The 22,105-nt window shown below is 40.0% G+C and overlaps 1 protein-coding gene across 2 annotated transcripts; it reads right to left on the reverse strand.

The window, feature by feature from the left end:
• Positions 1–9,208: 9,208 nt before the first annotated feature.
• SNRNP27 (small nuclear ribonucleoprotein U4/U6.U5 subunit 27) lies at positions 9,209–17,471 on the reverse strand. Of its 2 annotated transcripts, XM_004277029.4 has the most exons (6): positions 17,340–17,471; positions 16,217–16,337; positions 14,931–15,043; positions 14,043–14,122; positions 10,579–10,643; positions 9,209–9,616 (listed from the first exon to the last, which is right to left on the reverse strand). In XM_004277029.4, exons 1-6 carry the CDS (start codon positions 17,371–17,373, stop codon positions 9,562–9,564), a joined length of 468 nt encoding a protein of 155 aa, XP_004277077.1. In that variant the 5' UTR covers positions 17,374–17,471; the 3' UTR covers positions 9,209–9,561. The 2 variants fall into 2 exon arrangements, with proteins under 2 accessions (XP_004277077.1, XP_033256323.1); XM_033400432.2 differs by lacking the exon at positions 10,579–10,643.
• Positions 17,472–22,105: the final 4,634 nt, after the last annotated feature.

The following is a 22,105-nucleotide window of genomic DNA, read 5'->3' on the forward strand; positions in this document are numbered from 1 at the left end:
CCGCGCGTCACCTGGGCGCTCTGCCCCGCTCGGGTTCGGGGCTGGATCCCTGGGCCTGCCGGCCGAGACCCGGAGGTTACAGGCTTCCCGAGGTCGAGGGCCCAGCCGCGAAATCTCTCCGAAGGGAGAGCGGCAGACAGCCCGACGGTAGGGCGGTGGGCCTGGGGCTCCGCCGAGCGCCACGTGGCTGAGGGGCTCGGGGGAAAAGCCTGTCTCCTGTCCAGTGTTCGCCGCCCAGCGTTTTTTTCTCTCCTCAGAAAGCGCTGGAGTAGGGAGGCTGTATACAGAGCTGAGCTCTCCAAAGGCACTAGGCACTACCCCCGCCCCAAGTGCTGGCTAATTACTCCCTCACGCGACTGGGTTTTAAAAGCTCAGAAACTTCCTGTACCTACAGATTGGCGTTGAATTCTGAGATTCTTTGACATAAATCTCTTTCGGGGTCTTTCCTTCCCTTTTAATTCTAGAGGAGAACACTCAAAAAGAATCCTTTCTTTTCAAGACGGCTATGAATGGTGTTTGTGTGGTACCAATATAAATGTACATAGACAGAACTAGAAACTTTATTTAGGAATTGTTCCCTAAGTTATCTCAAGACCCAAGTTACTCTGTTAATATACTGACATCTTCATTTTAAGAAACGGAAATAAAACTCTTCGTAAATTGAGAGTCCTGAATATAGAAATGAGTAAAGCATGAACATATTTAACAAAGCTTTTTAGAAAAGTTTATTGTTGCCAATATGTGAAAACAATAGCCTGTCAGGTAACTTACCTACATTATTGCTAATCCTCAATATAACCCCATTAGATAGGTTAATTATCTACATTTTGCACATGAGGAAACTGATGCCCAAGAAGCTAAATGACTTTCCTAGACATCCATTCAGCCAGAAATGGAAACTGAACCTAGATCTGTTTCACTCAGAGCCCATGGTGTCAATGCTCCAGTTGGTAGCTGTTCTAAAAACAAGACAACTAAGAGACGGATTTCTATATGAGTCACAAACAATGACACTCAAACACTGGGGAAAAACAAAGAAACACATTATGATGGTAAGTTTTTAAATGTGTCCTTTTTAATGGTTGACAAATCCATTAAAATTAAATAAACTCAACAGAATTAATACGCAGTAAACCAGGCCTGACATACAGAACACATATTTTCTGGTTTTAATGGTTAATTGGACCTAAAAGGTGATTCTTTATGAAAACTAATAAATATTCACCTTTACCACTGAAGATAAAGGTTTTTAAGAAAGCACAAAAAAGCTAGAAGAATGGGGATATAAGTTTTAAAGAGTATGTTTTAACTGCAAGTTATCTGTAAAACAAATTTGAAAATCATAGTGAAATGAATACAATTCTAAAGAGCCCAAACTGACAGTAAAAACACTTTGATTTCATTACCTTAATTTTGGATTTTGTATACTTCTATATTTTCTCTTTGATTTTATTATGAACACTCAGACTCTCTTTACTCTTTCCCTTACCCTCAACTCTTTTTTTTAAACCCAGTCTTATTTCAAAGTCATGATTCTTCCCCTAGAATTGCCCTGACTGAAAATCACACTTATACAAAATTAAAAAAGGAAAAAAGTTTGAAATCTGAGATATGGCAAGGAACCATTTAAACACCAACAGGTCTATCTTAAACTCCAAACAAAAATACTAAGTTATATAACAATCAGAGAATTAGACTAAAGAATGGACCCCTTTCTGTTCCTTGGCAGTGGTGGAAGACAAGATCAGTAAGCCAGCAATACCAACCAGGAATTAGTATCATGAAGAACTCCAAAGGGCATTTGGTGCCATCTACTGGACATCAAGCAGTAAGTATAAAACAAAGGGTTTTTTCTTGTTTTTCTGGAAATTATTTTACACAAATACATTACAATGACCAGTTAAATAAGATAATCTGAAAGTACACATTTTGAAAAAAGAAATGAAATCCTAAAACAAAGTAGAAGTGGTGACTCCCAGCATCTAGCACTTCAAAGGCATTACATAAGCACTGACAGATAGGCACAACCCCCAAAATAAGAATTCGAAATTCCAGAATGTTTGAACCTGAATTTTATGACCAGAATTTAAAATAAAAAGCTATCTGTAATAAGATAAACGTAGGCTGACAATGGTTTATATCTTTGATCAGGCATCAAGCTAAACTAATAGAACTGGGGAGTAAAAGAAAATATTGAAAATGGGAACCACAAAAGATTATACTTGTCAGATAATCTTTACTACATATTTTAGAAAGCCCCAGTTTCCTTCCTCTGAGGGGTTTATACTCCAGGTGGGTATAGGACAGTATGTAAATGCCGGTGCTGAGGGGAAGGTTCATTAAATGCAACAGGAGCTCTGCCAGAGAGGTGCTTTTCAGTGAGTACCTCAGAGTGGCAGGGAAGACAACTGTTGATATTATATAACTGTCTAAAAAGTTCCCAAACTGCTGAATTAAAAAACACTATTTATAACTGAGTTTGACATAGTTAACCACTATGACATTAAAATGAATTCTGTTTTATAAGTTTTTGAGGAATTGATTTTATTCTTCTAAGTGTAAAAATCAGAACTGTAATTTTCTGCTTTAATATCAGTCCCTTTCTTTGTGGCTACTTTGGACACTCAAATATCATGATACCCAATATCAGAAAATTAAAATTTAAAAACCTTTAAAAACACTGCTTTGCAAAAGTTAGTTATTCCACAAATATTTGCTACTTTAAAAATAGAGCAATGGCTAGACAAGGGTACATACATTACACTGAACACTATGTAGCAGTTAAAAAAAAAAGGTAGAGGTACATACGTTGGCATGGAAACATCCCCAAGGCAGTGCTGAGTAAATAAGTTGTAAAATGATCCCTAAAGCATATTATTTGTGTTAAAAAAAAAAAAAAGAAGGCCAAACTGTGTATTTTCCTCATTTCCAACACTAACTCTGTTACATACATACATGCATAAGATCTGGAAGTAAACAGCACAAAGGATTCACAGTGAACCAGGGCTGTGCAAAACAGATTTAGCTGTCATAATGTTTTAAAATTTTTATAGGAAAAATGTATTCATTTATGAGTTGGGGAACTAAAGGTTAACTCAGAAACCAAGGAAAGTGGAGTGAAGTAAGTCAGACAGAGAAAGACAAATATCATATGGTATCGCTTATATGTGGAATCTAATGAACCTATTTATAAAACAGAAATAGAGTCACAGATGTAGAAAACACACTTACGGTTACCAAGGGGGAAAGGGGGGAAGATAAACTGGGAGATTGGGATTGACGTATACATACTACTATATATAAAACAGATAACTAATAAGAACCTACTGTATAGCCCAGGGAACTCTACTCAGTACTCTGTAATGACCTATATGGGAACAGAATCTAAAAGAGTGGATATTTGTATATGTATAATTGATTCACTTTGCTGTATCAGTACAGCAGAAACTAACACAACATTGTAAATCAACTATACTCCAATAAAAATTAATTTAAAAAAAACACCAAGGGAAGTGGTTAAGTGAAAAAAGTTTACTGAACTATATTCATGAATTCAACAGATATTTATTGAGTGCTTTGCTGTGTGCCAGGCACTGTGTGGTGCCGGGGCTACAGCAGCAAAGAAGACAGAAGCGCTACTCCTGAAAGTTCAAAGTCTAGTGGAAGAACCAGACAGTAACAGGTGAATATAGAGTGTGTCAGGCCGTGATAAGCTATAAGGAAAAGGAAACTTTGCAGAGCATGTGGAGAAACTGGAACCCTCATACATTGCTGGTGGGAATGTAAAATAAGGCCGTTGCTTTGGAAAACAGTTTTGACAGTGCCTCAAAAAGTTAAACATAGAGTTACCGTATGACCCAGTAGTGCCTCTCCTAGTTATATACCCAAGGGCGTTGAAAACATGTTCATACAAAAACTTGTATATGAATGTTCATAGTGGCACTATTCGTAATAGCCAAGAAATGGAACAACCCAAATGCCCAACTGATGACTTATAAATAAAAATGTGGGGACTTCCCTGTGGCGCAGTGGTTAAGAATCCGCCTGCCAATGTAGGGGTCACGGGTTCGAGCCCTGGTCCGGGAAGATCCCACATGCCGCGGAGCAACTAAGCCCATGTGCCACAACTACTGAGCCTGCGCTCTAGAGCGCGCATGCCACAACTACGGAGCCGGCGCACCTAGAGCCCGTGCTCTGCAACAAGAGAAGCCACCGCAATGAGAAGCCGGTGTACCACAAAAAAGAGTAGCACCCGCTCTCCACAACTAGAGAAAGCCTGCATGCAGCAATGAAGACCCAACGCAGCCAAAATAAATAAAATAATTTAAAAAAAATATGGTATATCCCCAGAACAGATTATAAGCCATAAAAGGGGATGGAGTACTGATATATGCTACAACATAAATGAACCTTGAAAACATTATGCTATGTAAAAGCAGCACAAGAGGTGCCAGACACAAAAGGTCACGTATTTTGTGATTCCATCCATTTGAAATATCCATTTAAATGAAAACGTCCAGAATAGGCACACCTTTAGAGACAGAAAGTACATTTCGTGGTTTCTGGGGTGGAGGGTAGAGGTGGATAGGGAGGGATGAGGAGTGACTTTAATGAGTATGGGGTTTCTTTTTAGGATGATAAAAATATTTTGGAATTAGATAGTGGTAATAAATACTTAACTCTGTAAATATACTAAAACCACTGAAATGGTGTACTTTATTTATTTACTTATTTTTGGCTGTGCCACACACCGCTTGCAGGATCTTAGTTCCTTGACCAGGGATTGAACCCATGCCCCCTGCAGTGGAAGCACGGAGTCCTAATCACTGGACCGCCAGGGAATTCCCTGAAATGATATACTTTTAAAGGGTGAATTTTATCTCAATTTTTAAAACGCTAAATAAAAAGAGTAAAACAGGGTAAAGGGATAGAGAGGGAAGGGGAAGCTACTATTTCGACAAGGTGGACACTTGGACAAGGTGGTTAGGAATGAACTTATTTTGAGCAGTGACCTGAACAACATAACCACGTAAATCTACTAACCATGTAAATCTGAGAGGTGGGGGAGGGGAAGGAGGAACATTCCGGGAAGAAAAGCAAGTTGGAAGACTCTTCAGGTAGATGCATACCTGTTCTCAAGGAACAGCAAGGAGGCTAGCAGCGTGGCTGAGTGCAATAGCAAGGGTGAGGCTGCAGGAAGCCAGGTTCCAAACTATACAGATATGTAGAGCACAGTAAGGATTGGTCTTCACTCTAAATGATAGAAAACCACCAGAGCCAGAAGCAATGTGACCAGATGTACATTTTAAAAGGTTCACTCTGCTGCTAGGTGGAGAATAAACTGAGGCTGAAGAGGGAAGGAAACCTATTAGGGGGTTACTGTAGTAGTCCAGGCAAGAGAGATGGCTTCTGTTAGTACAGATGGTGAATAGTAGTCAGATTCAGTGTACATCAAATCACAACATACACTTTCAATATCTTAAAATTGTGTGTCAATTATATCACAGTAAATCTGGGGAAAACAGTGGTTGGATTCAAAATACACTCTGATGTTAGAGCCAAAAGGATTTCTAATGAATCAGATGCGGGGCACAGGAGAAAGAGCGGAGTCAAGGATGACCCCCTAAGGATTTTGCTCTGAGCAAAGGTGTAAATGGAGAGGCCACTTGCTGAGATGGGGAAGCCTCAGAGAAGAAGACTGGGCAGGGAAATGAGAATTCAATTCATCTTAAATTTGAGCTGCCTAATAATCCAAGTGCATATACAAGCCTGGAATTCAGTAAAATGGTCAGGCTAGAAATATAAATTTGAGAGCCATGGCAGAAGACGTTTGAAGCTATGTGGATGGACGACTCACCAGAGGGAGATTGGAGAGTCCATGGATTGGGCCCTAGAACACTCTTAGCATTTAGATACTTAGAAGATTTGGCAAAACTTATGTCTTTTGAGAGGCAGTAGCCTGTTAGAGGAAGACAAGGATGCTCCATTTTTCTTATTCTTACAGAATCAGATGATCTGATGGATAAAAGTTCCTTCAAACCAAGACTTCTATTAAGATCAGAGGTGTCTTATCTCTGGATCTTTAAAGATTTCCTCCTGTTCCATTTCTTTGGTGTTAGCTTACGGAGAGTGAACCTATTGACCTACTGGGTATTCTCAGATTATTTCTTTACAAAGTATGCTGCCTTGAGGATCTCAAGTCAAATCTCTACTAAAACCACACTAACATGACAACCCAAAAACCTATCATCTGATTTTGGGCATATTATTTCATCCCAGAAGTTTTAGCTTCCCAATAAGACAACAATTGGGTCTCATTTCTTTAGATGTGCAAAAATGTGGTCAGAAAGTCCTTGTCATAGATAATTTACAGATAGACAGTATTTTGGAGGGTGGGGGTATGAGAATCTATTTAGCTTACCTGGCAAAACGTCTAAGCAGAATAATCCACCTGCTCGGGGTAGTGACACTTGTGCAATGGGTACTACAAGTTGTGCAGCTGATGCAGCACATTTAAATATTTAAGTACTGAAGCCAGTAGGTAGTGTAAACATTAATCATTTCTGCCTCTAGGTCTGAATAGCCTCAGGTTTCTCATCTGGGAATGGAGATAATAGTACCTGCTCTATCTGATAAGGATTAAATGAACCAAGGTGCTCTGTACACTGTATTATGCAATGCAGTCATACTACTATTATTTTCTTTACAGGGAACTCATTTGCCAGGAAAGCTTTTAGAGACCTACAATAGGTGGTCAAATTTCAGATGCAGTATGGATTTAAAATCCAGCTAGACACTTGTAAAATCATGGACATATAAGAATAGTAATTACATCATTAAAAAAAAATAAATTTATTTATTCGTTTATTTTTGTCTGCATAGGGTCTTTGTTGCGGTGCGCGGGCTTCTCATTGTGGTGGCTTCTCTTGGCGTGGAGCACAGGCTCTAGGCACACAGGTTTCAGTAGTTGTGGCATGCGGGCTCAGTAGTTGTGGCTCATGGGCTCTAGAGCGCAGGCACAGTAGTTGTGGTGCACGGGCTTAGTTGCTCTGCGGCATGTGGGATCCTCCAGGACCAGGGCTCAAACCCGTGTCCCCTGCACTAGCAGCCAGATTCTTAACCACTGTGCCACCAGGGAAGTCCCCACATTATTTTTTTTTTAATACCAAAAGATAAGAAACAACTTGAATGTCCAATTATAGTCCATCCTACAACGAACTATAATTGCTGCCCTTAAAAAATAAGGGGCAATATAAGAAACAATCTTAAGATGTAGTAGTAAATGAAAAAACAGGTGCAAAATAGTGTGTAGAGTTTGCTCAAATTTGAGTAATATACATATATATTATATGCTTGTGTATACATGGAATATCTCTGAAAGGATACACAATTACCTCATCACTATATACCCTTTGTGCTGTCTAAATTGTGTTCCATGTGTTTATATTACTTACTCAAAAAAATACAACACAAAATTTAAAATCTAGCCACAAAGCCTCAAATATCAGTGAGATAGAAACAGAATAGGTAATAGTCATTATCTTCAATATAAAAAGAGCTTCCTTCAAATAAGAAAAAGAAAAGCTTGTCAAAAGACAAATGGACCCAAGGTCTGGAATTAGTATTAAACAAAAGAAATATACATGGCTAACACATTCTTAAAATGTTCACCTTCCTCAGAAATTAAACAAAACCAAATGCCATTATTTTAACCTTCAGAGTGGAAACTTAAGAAAAAACTACACTCAATACTGGTACATGTATATGAAATGGAAATGCTCATACTTCACTGGTGAGGGCCGCGGGGCAACTAAGCCTGCATGCCACAACTACAGAGCCCACATGCTCTGGAGCCGGTGAGCCACAACTAGAGAGAAGCCCACGCGCCACAACTAGAGAGAAGCCCACGCATCACAACTAGAGACCAGCCTGTGCACTGCAATGAAAGATCCTGCGTGCCACAACTAAGACCAGATGCAGCCAAAAAATAAAAATAAATATAAAAAAAAAGCCTTAAAACATGCACACAAAGGGTAAAACATGCACCCTTTATCTCACCCAGCAATGCCACCTCCAAGAATGAAACATGAGGAAATAAGGCAACAAGTACAAAAAGATACGTGTAACAGGGATACTACTCACAGGTGTTGTGTTTTGTTTTGTTTTGGGTTTTTTTTGGCCACACTGCATGGCATGGGCATGTGGGATCTTAGTTCCCCGACTAGGGATGCAACCTGTGCCTCCTGCATTAGAAGGCAGGGTCTTAACCACTGGACTGCTGGGGATGTCCTGGTGTTGTATTTTGGTTTTTTTTTTAACCCCTAAATAATCTACTCACAGCTTTAATTCTAATAGCAAATCATGGGAGGGAAGGCAATGTTCACCAATAAAGGATTAATAAATTATGGTACCACTATAACCAACTAGCTATTAAAAGGTAAGTTTTCAAAGAATTTATAAGAGCATTTAAAAAAATGTTCACAGTATGGGCTTCCCTGGTGGCACAGTGGTTAAGAACCCGCCTGCCAATGCAGGGGACACGGGTTTGAGCCCTGGTCTGGGAAGACCCCACATGCCGCGGAGCAGCTAAGCCCGTGCACCACAACTACTGAGCCTGCGCTCTAGAGCCTGCAAGCCACGACTACTGAAGCCTGCGCGCCTAGAGCCCATGCTCTGCAACAAGAGAAGCCACCGCAATAAGAAGCCCGCGCACTGCAACAGAGAGTAGCCCCAGCTCGCCGCAACTGGAGATAGCCCAAGTGCAGCAACAAAAACCCAATGCAGCCAAAAAAAAAAGTTCACAGTACACGGGAGTATAAGGATTAGTAAAAGAGAGCGGCATAAACATTCTGATCTCTTTGGGTAGGGGCAAGAAATACATACCCATAGGAGCCTGGAAACACATATACCAAAATATTAATATTCTGGTGGTAGATTATTGGCTGATTTTTGGCTTTTCCCCCCTACTTTCTGATTTCTTCCAAGTTTTTTTTTTTTTAATTTTTAAAATAATAAGCATGTATTACTTTTCTATTGGGGAAAAAATGGTATTTGGGGGGAAAAAAACACAGAAGATACAAAAATCCAGTTATACTTTTTCATTCTTCTAATTTTTAAACTATAAAGAATCATGATATCTAAATCTATGTATGAAAAAAGAAAACATGTAGGGAGATTCTTTTACCTAGTAATAAAAGTATCAAATACAAAAGGGTAAAAATATTGCTTTATTTGAGAAACTTACTTCCAAATTACTCTTATGTGTTTTAAAAAGTCATAGAGAGCATCCAAGAAGAAGACATATACAGTTTCCATAGGAATAAGGGAAAAAAATGGGGTTGATGATTGCCCCAAATGAAATTTCCTAAAGGAAAAAAATGTAATATTTAACCTTTTTTTGAGGCAGGGTAAGTGAACTACACACATCATAAATAAACTTTTCTTACTTTACAAGGAGGAGGGACTGTGATCCTGTTTTTGATGCATATTAAATACAAAATACAAAATCCACTGTTCTCATCAAGATGAGGGGAAAAAAATCATTCTTCAATATTTCAATTCTCATGCAATGAAATCCAAAGGTCTGTTGAATCCACCTTTTCGATTCATGTACTGCCTATGATGAGAAAATTTATTGTCATTAAAAAAATTCTGGATTCGTCTTATAAAAGAACTAATCACTTGCTTCAGAAATTAAACCTATAAACCATTTTTAAAATGGCAGAGTCTAGGGCAAGAAGTATTCAAAGTTAAAATCCAAATAGAGGTACGGAAATATACTTTCAATATTATTTGGGAAGATTCTACAGACTTTAAAAAAATCAACTGAAAATCCATATTTATTTTAGGTAACACTAAACACCTAGCTAGTTTAAGGAAATAGAGAAGAGTTTCAAAATACATACTCATCAAGCAAATCTGATTTCACACTGTACTAGCTCTCCCCATAAGACCTTAATTGAAGGTAATTTTACAATGGACTGTTGATGATTCTGGTACTTTAACTCACAGCAGTCTCAAATCACACTATTCATATTCTAAATTAATTGGAATATTAGTCTTTTATCAGTGATAAATGTAGACAGAAAGGCAATGTTTTAAGATGTCTTGACTTTTCCATTCATTGAGATTTCAAGTATGGATTGGTTTGTTCTGTGGTATTAATAAAATATACCTATATTTAACAGAAGGATATTTACAGTTGAAATCCTTATACAATCAAGTTAGGTAAATAATTCAAGAGGAATCTATTTTAAAACCTATAATTATAATGAAATTAAAGCCTAAAGACTTAAGACTATGTTATTTTGAAGAAAGAACTACTTAGAGCCCTAAAATATTTAAGCCAACTACCCTTCTTTATAATAGTTACTAGTTCACATGTAAATGGGAAACTATTTTAACATACAAGAATATAAACAAGGAAGGTTAAAGCAAGGGACAATATGGAAACTATTAAAGTAAGGAACTGTTTGGAAAACTGCTACATTTCCTACAAACATCATTATCCCATAAAAAATTCTTTCCCAAGCATATAATTTATATTAGTTCAAACATAATAATGGCAGCTATGCATACCTATACTTCCTCTTCTGAGACACATTTATGGCATAGGCATTTACAGAGCCATCCACCTTTTTCCCCTGGAGAAAAGCAAGAAACAAAAAACAAAACACACACACAAACGAGCAAACAACACACCAGAGAAAGAACATATTATATGCCTTGATCAAAGAGCTGCATCCCACAGACCCTCTTAAATGGCAAGATTCATTTAAGCATGAGGTAGTCCAATGAGTGAAAGAATTTTCAGATCCTGATGATATCCCATGATCTCCCAAGCGTTATAACTCTCTGTTCACATTTTTTATAGTCACACATAAGCAAATAAACCAATATTCAAACCAACAAACACTCATGGTATATGTATTATATGCAAGACATACAAGGAAATTGGGTAGCAGAGCCTCACCTTTTCTGGTCAAAGAATTCTTCAAAACCAAATACAAGTTATGGATATTTTCTCTAGAAAAATCCATTCACAAAAATTTAACTTACGACCTTAACTGATGGCATTCTCAAATCAGTCACCATTCCTATCTAAATCCCATTTCTTACATAGGCCTTGAAGTTTTGATTTTTAAATCAAGAATCAGAATAACAGATGCTAATGTTGTATCACTTGTATCTCAGACTTTTTTTTTCCAGTAATTCCTTTATGGGTCTTTTGATTCAACCTGTTCCCCTTTCTGTTCCTCATGGCTGAATTGTCTTCCTGACCCCCATCCAATCTTCAACCATCTGGTTCTTATGCATCCTTCAAGGCCCAATTCAAATGATCCAGCTGCCAGGAAGCACCCTCTTCTCTAACTCCCATAGAATGTTAACTGTGCTTTCCTCACAATACCCTGCATTTTCTACTCTGCATGATCATGATGTATAACATCATATACATGATGTTATTTCCCATCAGACTGCAAGCTCATATGGAGCTTGATGGAGGGATATGGCTGTGAGTGACCTTTGCAACTGTCACATCCTAGGCTACTGCACTTGCAGGTACTCAGAAAATGACTGTTAAATGTATGAACACTGCCAGTTAATGCCACCATGAGTGCATGTGCAGGAACACACACATAACCTCCCTCCCCTATTATTACACATGGGCGTGTACCCTGTTTAGCATACTTATTAGATATCTGTGTTAGGCCAAAAAAAAGGATTCCTATCCACTGGCATGCACAGGTGAGGTATATATTTGAAGTTGAGCTAAAACAAGTATATTTGGTCTTCCTTTTCTATTCCTGTTTTCACTGCATTTTGGGGGCCGGGGGACTGAGTAAATTACTTAAGGTGTATTATTTTAACCTCCCAAGAATAGGAGGTAGGCATGACTTGGAAAAAAAAGTAAATGATGTTAACCTTTTTACTAAGTTCAATTACTAAAGGCTTTCTGATTTTTGAAAACTATTTGCAGAGTTGTATATTATTAGCTCTCCTCTCATTTACATGCTGGAATAGAAAATTATCCATTAATAAGCATAGCCAAACTTTGAAACTTTCTAGAATGCTAAAATGGAAGAGAAAATAAGTGACTACGTTGGCATATGAAGAGGTTCCACCATAGATTAATGATGAAATATCACAAGATACACATTACTGAAAAATACAAATGAGCTGAGAGACTTTGTAACTGATAGTCATGAAGCCAACTGCATATGAATTAAATTAACATCCTTGTAGATGTCATTAAAAAAACAACCGACATCATTTGTTCTTGTGGTACTCCATAATTTTTATGGGATCTATAAATTCTCACTTAATTTCTCCTTTATACACAAACATTTAAAAGACTACATTTAAAAGTAGTGGCTCCATCTTTACATCTGATTCTCAGGAATTTCAAACATAATATCCGGCAACAGTAAAACCAAAAGAGAAAAGAATTCTAATAGTGAAGGTCCTTCACTATTCTAAAAACAATAAAATTTAGTTGTCTCATTTTGGAGATATTTTTATCCATATATTTACCCAATATATGTATTAATAAACCAGTTCACTCATAAAATGTTCTTTTGAATAACAAGTAAGGATTTGGTATATTCAGAAAAAAAACCTGAGACATAAACTGCATTAAATTCTAAAATGGGGTTCACATAACCATTTGTGAGAACAAGAGCGCATTCTTAATTTTCTCACCTCATAACAGTCATGCCTCTGGTACTCCTCTTAGGTCATACACTGTCATTTAAAAAAAATACATGGGAGCCCCACATAATCACATCAGTTAGAAAGAAACTCTTATAGCACCTGAGATTACCCCACTCCGTTCACAACTCAATGGAACACAAGATTAGGGGAAGTGGATTATTTTTGACAATTCTCCTCAAAAATTCCAACTTCATTTTGCAAAATTAAAAGGACTTAAAATTCTATAAAAGAAAGTTTTTAAAATATATTTTCTCTCTCTCCACACACACTCTCCCTGCCTATGCTTACTAGCTTCCTCTCTCTATCCTCCCTTCTCTCTTCATTCAATTTCCTCTCTCCCTCCATCTCCCCTTTGCTGTACTTCCCTATCTCCCTATCTCTCTCCCCCCTCCCTCTCTTCATCTCCCACTCCACAATCCCTCCCGCTTTTGCCTCCCCTACTTCCTTATTCTCTCCAGGATTATGGTCAGGGCTAGAGAGCATTCAAACTCCTGTCAACCCCTCTTCTGAGCTATGAGATATGCATGCAACTACGCAATGCCATCTTTATCTGGCAGTTGCGCTTCGTTCTGTTTCACAGCATTTCCCCTTCCTATAATCCTTTCTTTGGTTAACCCTATCAGCCTGACACTTCAGAGTCATCACTGACTACTCACCTCCATCCCACCACCACTAACTCTGGTTCCTGAATGGTTCTCCATATTCCAGCCCCTCTTCTCAGTTCAGGCCTTCATCATCTTTCACTGCACGACGGCAGTTCTCTCAGCCTCCCATCTGTCCTCCATGAAGCCCCAGATCATCATTCTAAAACACACGTATGTTACTCCCTTGCTTAAAAACCACTGCTTCCTCTCATCACCTAAAGAATCAACTCTAAGTTCCTCAGCATGGCTAAGGATATCACAAGCCTTCTGCGATTTGCCTCCCACCTCTATTTCTAGCCTCATTCATAGCCACCAGCCCACCAACATGCTTTCACTAGTCACTGAATTTGAAATTCCCACAATACTCTATGCTCTTTAATGCCTACATGGCATTGTCATGAGCTTTTCCCCCTGCTTCAAATCATCGTCCTCCTCTTCTTTGTCTGATCACCTGTACTGGCCCTTTAAGATCTAACTCAAATATCCCAGGCAAACACTCCCTGAATTCCAATGGCAGCTCACCACTTCCTTCTCTTTGCTTTCAAATCCCTTCACACAGATAGTTACTGTCTTCTAACAAAAAACCTGTATCAGTGAAAGAAATTACAAGTGATAGTAAAAGAATATGGAAAAATGGGACAGATCAGTTCAAATAAGAATACTTAACTGGCTACATGTTTTACTTACTTTTGTGGAGTCAAAGGAGGCAAATCCCATTAACTTCATCATTTCTATTTCTTCCTCTGTTTTGCCCTCCAAGTCTTCCTCTACAAAAATAAGTGACAAAATTTTAAACTCTATCATTCTATACATATAAAAAGAGAGGTGGCTTACCAGCAGAGAATACACTAAACAATTAGCTAAAGACTTGAGTTTAATGATAGAAATTCCTCAATTTGGATAGCATATAACTAAAGGGGCAAGGAAGGATTGCGTTCTCCTTCCTCCATCGTAAGAGACTGCTTAAAAGGACATGCTTGGGGGCTTCCCTGGTGGCACAGGGGATAGGAATCTGCCTGCCAATGCAGGGGACACAGGTTCGATCCCTGGTCCGGGAGGATCCCACATGCCGCGGAGCAACTAAGCCCGTGCACCACAATTGCTGAGCCGGCACTCTAGAGCCCACGAGCCACAACTACTGAAGCCCACGTGCCTGGAGCCCGTGCTCCGCAACAAGAGAGGCCACCATAATAAGAAGCCCACGCACTGTAATGAAGGGTGGCCCCCACTCGGCAAGAAGACCCAACGCAGCAAAAAATAAATAAATAAGTGTTTTTAAAATGACATGCTTGGAGCCTTTAGGAAGGACCATCTTTAATATCAGACAGAACACTAGTTTTGACGATACTTCCAAAATATAATATTCTCATGTTTTTAACTGTCCTTGTATCTAGAGCACCAGATAACCAGCAACTAAGGTACAACTAAAACAACATCTCAAAACTACATGCAATGAACACTATTAAAAACTTAATAGCTAAATGTTCAAAAATTATACTTTTATAATTTTATCATAACTGTAGTTATCTAAACATGGCTGTACTTTTCCTACAGTTATTTATCTAATAACATTACCAGTTATCTGACGTTCTTTGCTCTTTGTTTCTTTTGTTTCTTTCTTCTCCTCATCTCTTCTTTCTTTTAGTCGAGAAGGGGAAGGAGATGTGGATCTATGTCGTCTTGGGGATCTAAAATTTAATAAGTAAAAATGTCAGAAACAGAGACATACCGGCCACTTGTGCTGATGAGCACAGATATACATGAGTGCCTGCAAGGTAAAGGCTGAACAAAAGCCAGGCTCTAGAGCACCAGGAATTTGTTCCCCAAAGCAGAATGAGGGAGAAGGTTCTGCCTAGGCCCTGACTGTTAGCAAAAAATTATTTATTGTTTAATCATCAGTTACACTCAGTATAGCTAGGGCAAAAAAATTTTCTGTAAGGCAGAAAAAAGCAATGAAACAAACAAATGTGTCTGATGCTTATTAAGAATCAGAGTCCAAGGACTTCCCTGGCGGCGCATTGGTTAAGAATCCGCCTGCCAATGCAGGGGACACGGGATCGATCCCTGGGCCAGGAAGATCCCACGTGCCATGGAGCAACTAAGCCCGTGCGCCACAACTACTGAGCCTGCGCTCTAGAGTCCGTGAGCCACAACTACTGACACCTGCGTGCCTAGAGCCGGTGCTCCGCAACAAGAGAAGCCATCACAATAAGAAGCCTGCATGCAGCAACAAAGACCAAACGCGGCCAAAAATAAATATATAAATTTATTAAAAAAAAAAAAGAATCAGAGTCCACTTCTAAGATTCTTCCAAGATCTCACATTCTGTTTTTTTTTTTTTTTTGCGGTACGCGGGCCTCTCACTGTTGTGGCCTCTCCCGTTGCGGAGCACAGGCTCCGGACGCGCAGGCTCAGCGGCCATGGCCCACGGGCCCAGCTGCTGTGCGGCATGTGGGATCTTCCCGGACCGGGGCACGAACCTGTGTCCCCTGCATCGGCAGGCGGACGGACTCTCAACTACTGCGCCACCAGGGAAGCCCTCACATTCTTGATTATATACTTGAATAAATTATTATCACCAAAAGTAAATAAAAAAAGCAAGACAAAAATACAAAACACTTATTTCTTACTCTTGCTAAGTGCTTTTCATGTATTATTTCTCATTTACTCCTCACGGCAACTCTACTATGTGGAATGTTATCAACCCCATTTTATCAATGGGAATGTTAGGTTTAGAATAAAGTGGGATAAAGTTCCCCTCATTTCATGAAATCATAAGTGCCTTTGTAAGTGATAACAACAGAGTCAAGCGCAGCGACTACAAAGCTGTGGTAAAACTTCTGGTTATTTTCTGCACTTACCTGGAACGTCTTCTGTGCGGGGATCGAGAGCGGCTTCTTCTCCGGTCTCGCTCTCGGGACCGGGACCTTTCTCGGCGCCTGCGTTCTCTCTCTCGGGAGGTGGACCGGGACCGCCTACGCTCTAATATAAATACAAAATTGTAGAGCCGAAAATTACCTCCAACATCTACTGGATGCTGCGCCGACCAATAGTAATATAATGCGCGCCATTTCTAGATGTCACATTAAAAAAGTAAAAAAGACGCATGAAATTAATTTTAACAGTATAGATTTAACCCAATATATCCAAACTATTAGCATTTCAACATGTGCTCATTATAAAAAAATGGACACTTTATTCTTTCTTTTTTCCGCATTAAATCAAAGAAATCCGGTGTGTATTCGACTTCAACAGCAGCTCTCAATTCCGATTGAGAACATGTTAAGTGCTCAATAGCCCTTTGTGGCTCGAGGGCTCATTTAACTTTTAAGATCAACCCTGATTAGCTGAAGGTGATAAAAACTAACGAGGGGGCAGAATCGAGGGACTACCTGACATCTCCCGATCCAAGTCCTGGCTTCTCTACCTCTCACTGCCCACTTCATGGGCCAGAGGACATTACGAGGTGAGCTTACGAGGTGAGCTCCCTGCACGCAAACTCCTAACCATCGATTTCCCTACTATAAACTAGGAAGGAAACCCTGAGCATTTAAGAACCTGGCGGTATCACATGCTGAATGTTACGCACTGTGGCATCAATTCTCACTTCAGTTTTTAAAGGTAAGCAATATTACCCCCAATGTCTAATTACGGGAACTCGGACGCAGGAAGGCTGAATGACTTGCAATCGGTCACCCAGAAATTAAGGGAACCGTGGCCTGACTCTACATTCCCCAGCCACAAGTACAACAAAAGTTACTGTATGAGGGTGACAAAGGGTCGGCGAAACCCCAACTTCGGAAAAAAATTGCCTTCAAATCCGAGGGCTGAAACGTGTAGGGCCCAGGTCTTCGTTCCCCATCCACCCCCTCTCTTCTCCTCCTGAGAAAAGGTCCCCCCTCTCCGCGGCCCTAGGACTGGGAACAAAACGGGGGACGGGTCTCCGACCGAGCCCCAGACCCTCAGAACTGCTTCTGGACTCACCCCTTCGCGGGGACCGGCTGCGGCTGCGACCCATTCGGAGTCCTCCCCAACCTCACGCCGCCCCGGAAACGACTGTGCAACAACTTCCGGGAGGGCGGAGAACTGAGCTTTCCCTGCAGCCTGGGAAGCGTGGAAACGAGTCGCCAGGGTTCCGGCTTCTAAGGAAGGTGGGCGGTGATGCGCTTGCGCAGAATCACGCGGCCCCGGCCCGATGCCCCCTCTTCCGAGTCTGGAGTTTTGGCTGAGAGCAGTTATCCTGTCTGCTCTTTCAACCCCCGTTTCGAGGTGGCTTCCCCATCTTCTTTGTCCACGGTGGGCGTTAAAATGTGTTGCCTGATGTTATTATAGAAATGTCTGGGAAAAGCCATATATAAACCACCCTAATACAGTTCTCATTCCTCCCCACCCCCCATTTTTCTTTCTGACTGTCTTGTCCACATGCATAAAATATTTCATACCAAACCAATTGTAAACACAGCATACGCAAATAGTTTTAAGTCCACCCGGGGAAGAACTAGGGTGGGTCAGGAGGCAGAGGGGGAAAGGGGAAATAAAGTATGGTTGAGAGCTTTTATTGAGTTTTGTGGGAGGGAATAGCAGAGGCTGGGAAGCAGGCTAAGTAGGTTTAAGACTGACTAGTTTGAATAATTACAGCGGGCCTTGGGATTTAGGGGCTGTCCAGAGCTGTTGTTACCTGGCCCTGGGGTCATTATAGCAGAGGAAAAATGCCTTGGCTTGTGAGCTTGATAAAGGAGGTGGTTGGAGAGTACGGGCTTTCCCCTGGCTGGTTTGCATATGAAAGGCACACTCAGAAGGGGAGTCTTTTGCTATCTCTAGAAATTAGCTAGCCCTGGGAAGGGCAGTCTCAGCAAGGCCCCAGATGTCAAAACAGCAGAAAATGAAAGAAATAAAGGCATGATTAATACAATTATTCACACAAATGTTTATTGCACACCTATGTGCCAGAGGATTTAATCAATGAAAAAAACAACTCTGCTCTTGAGTAGCTTGCAGTCCAGTGAGGGATACAGTGTCAAGATGCACTGAGAGGGGCAGGACAAGATACTATGAGTGCACATAAAGTGGGTACCTAACTGGTTTGAGGGGAAAGCTTCTCAAGAAAAGTTTCCAGGAGGAAATGATGTCCAAACGAGACCTTAGGGATGAGTAGAAATTAGCCAGGTCAAATGGGGTGATTTCTGTGGTGTGGACAGGTGGAAGAGATTGTCTGGGCAAAGGAGACTGCATATGCCAGGGCAAGAGGCAAGGGAGCAGACAGGCTAAAAGTAGAGAACTAAAGAAGTATGGCAGCCACCTAGGCAGCAAGGCATGAAATGTACAGACAAGACTAGAAACCTTGTAAGCTATGGTAGAGTTATCCTGAGGCAAAAGCAATAGCCTTTGAAGGGCTTTGAGGACTGGAGGGAATCACATTTGCGTTTATTCAGAGAACACTTTGGGTAACTGGAGACTTGACTACAGGGGGAGAACACCTAGGGAGGATGGTACAATAATCTAGATTGGAAACTCCAGTGGCCTGTACTAGAGTGTTACCAGTAGGTAAGGTGAAAAGTGGCTGAATTTGAGAAGTAATTGATAAAACTGGAAAAACTTGATTTTGGGAGGCAGAGACTGATAGAATTTTAGATTCAACAATGACATCCAGGTTTCTGGTTTGTGCAACTGGGTAGATGGTAGCATCATTTGCTAAGGTACATAATGTAAGTTTTGGGTAAAGACCATATGTTCAGATCTTGGACATACTAATCTGAGGTGCCATTCTGAACATCCAAAAGGAGATGCCAACTAGATGTGTTATCTGGAGCTTGGAAGAGAGATCTAGGCTGATTTTTTGATTCCAAAAAAAGGAATCGTCAGAACATAGATGTTCATTTGAAGCCATGAGAGTGCATGAAACCACCCCGGAGAGGCTGAGAGAAAAGGGCCTGGAGACAGCTAGAGGAAGAACCCCAAAATGAGACTAAGGGGAAGCCAGAGAAAGAGAAGGAAAACCCATTGAGTGTGAGGTCAGAGAAGTTTTAAGAGAAGGCTGCTGTTTTTAAGGAGAACAAAGCGGTTAATTTTAAATATTAAAAGGAATGGGGAAAAAAACCCACATCTAACCTAAAGGATTTAGCAACAAAGTCTTTGCTGACTCTGTTTTAGTGGAGTTGGGTTGTGAATGGCTTTTGCAGTGGAGAGAGAACTTGTATAACCTTTTGGTTTTTTTTTTGGCTGCACCACACGACTTGTGGGACCTTAGCTCTGCCACCAGGGATCGAACCCAGGTCCATGGCAGTGAAAGGCAGTGAAAGCAGAGTCTTAACCACTGGACCACCAGGGAATTCCCTGCATAAAACCCTCTTGAGAAGTTTGGCTTATGCAGGGCAAAATATGGCAGTGGGTGGAGGTAAATGTAGAAGGTTTTTCAAAGATGGGAGAAACTTAAGCATGTTTAAAATATTGGTGTGAGTATAGAGGGAAAAAAAGCAAAGTACAGAAGAGAAAGAAAAAAACCAAAGGAGTAAGTTTCCTAGAGGGACAGCCCTGAGATTAACCATAGGCAGGAAAAGAAGTGGTATGTCTCTAAGTGGCTCCTCCCCCTTTAAGATGTGGGATAGAAACTGTATTCTACTAGGGCTTCCTTATTTACTGATCAAGTTGCCCGCTCTCAGAATGCAGATTATCCAGCACTGTATCTGGAAGAAAAATCCTGTTTTCAATACCTGAGTTTCTCTCATTCTAATGGCCATTTTAATGGGTTTTGAGTGGAGTAGGGCTGGGGTACTGTCAACACTTGTAATCACACTGGATTATAACTTCCCTCCCCAACCAGACAGCAATTTTTCAGTAAAGGCAAGCTGTAAAGTATGTATGTACTCTACATAAGAATCAACATTAACCATCTGTGATTCCGGCAAATGTACTATTTTTAGCCTTGGTTAAACTTTGTTTTACCTCTTCTAGTCCTATTTTATGTAAAATCACCAGCCTTTACAAAAGTATCCTACTTGATCATTACAAATGGATGCACGTTGTTGAGTCAGTAATTTCCTCCCCTAATTTAGATGCAGTGTGACCACTAGTTAACAGTGATTGATGATGTTTGAGGTTTTTTTGCTTTTGTATCCCTGTACCGTGGACTTTGGGAAGAACTGCAAACTGTGGTTGGGATGAAACTGTACAATGACTTTTGTTTTTTTTTTTTTTTTTTTTCAGGCAGATTTGTATTTTCAACATAAAAAGGTAAATTATTTGGATAAATTGTGTTAAATACACAATTTAATTGTAATATTTAACTACAGTGTGTGATATTATGCCATTTAAATTATGTTAAATAACACTGGACTTCTTTTATTATAGTCAACTATGCTAAGTGAGATTATTACTGACTTACATAAAATGCATTATGAAGAAATATATCAGTGAAAACAACTGTTACAAGTGAGCCAAATTAAACCCAAACAAAAGTAAATCAGTTATCTTAGGTTCTCTTTACTGATTACTAGTATTATCATTTGTCATTTAAAATATTTCCTTCATGGATATTGTCTCTCAGTCTAAATTTAATATGTAAATCTTAGCAGTTACTTTGGTTCTTTTTTTTATTTTTTTATTTATTTTTTTAAACATCTTTATTGGGGTATAATTGCTTTACAATGGTGTGTTAGTTTCTGCTTTATAACAAAGTGAATCAGTCATACATAAACATATGTTCCCATATGTCTTCCCTGTTGCGTCTCCCTCCCTCCCACCCTCCCCATCCCACCCCTCCAGCCTGTCACAAAGCACCGAGCCAATATCCCTGTGCCATGCGGCTGCTTCCCACTAGCTATCTACCTTACTGCGTTTGTTAGTGTGTATATGCCCATGACTCTCTCTCGCCCTGTCACAGCTCACCCTTCCCCCTCCCCATAACCTCAAGTCCGTTCTCTAAGAGGTCTGCGTCAAAGCAGGAATAAAGACGCAGACCTCTTAGAGAACGGACTTGACTTTTGTTTTTGAATGTAGTCAAGTGATTTAGGTACACATTGCTTGAAATTGTGATTCAACACATCTTTCTAGGTGATTGACAAGTTATCTACCATTTGCACCCCTGGCTCTATTATCCTTTCTATTCTTTACATGGGTTCATCTTTAAGTGAATGTAACTCTTGACATAGTTTCAGCGTTAACAGTCCAATATTCTAGATCACCTTTGTTGGACAGAACTTTCTGCAATGATGGAAATATTCTATATCTGCACTGTCCAATACAGTAGACACTAGTTACATGTGGTTAACTAAGCACTTACAATGGGTCTAGTGTGATTGAGGAAGTAAATTTTAATAAGTTTTATTTAATTTTAATTAACTTAAATTTAGAAAGCCAAATTGACTCTTGGTAACCCTAATTTTGCATTTGATGTTGAAATCTGCTCATTAATGATGGCAATGAATCCTATTTAAAGACTTGAAATGCGATAAAATGTTGGCTGCTAAACACTTGGTTAAAAAGCTAATGACGGGCTTCCCTGGTGGCGCAGTGGTTGAGAGTCCGCCTGCCGATGCAGGGGACATGGGTTCGTGCCCCGTTCCGGGAGGATCCCACATGCCGCAGAGCGGCTGGGCCCGTGAGCCATGGCCGCTGGGCCTGCGCGTCCGGAGCCTGTGCTCCGCAATGGGAGAGGCCACGACAGTGAGAGGCCCACATACCGCAAAAAAAAAAAAAAAAAAAAAAAAAAAAAAAAAAAAAAGCTAATGACTACAACATTCATTTAATTTTGC

This window comes from Orcinus orca, chromosome 13, assembly GCF_937001465.1.
Source record: "Orcinus orca chromosome 13, mOrcOrc1.1, whole genome shotgun sequence".
In the NCBI taxonomy this organism is placed as follows: domain Eukaryota; kingdom Metazoa; phylum Chordata; class Mammalia; order Artiodactyla; family Delphinidae; genus Orcinus; species Orcinus orca.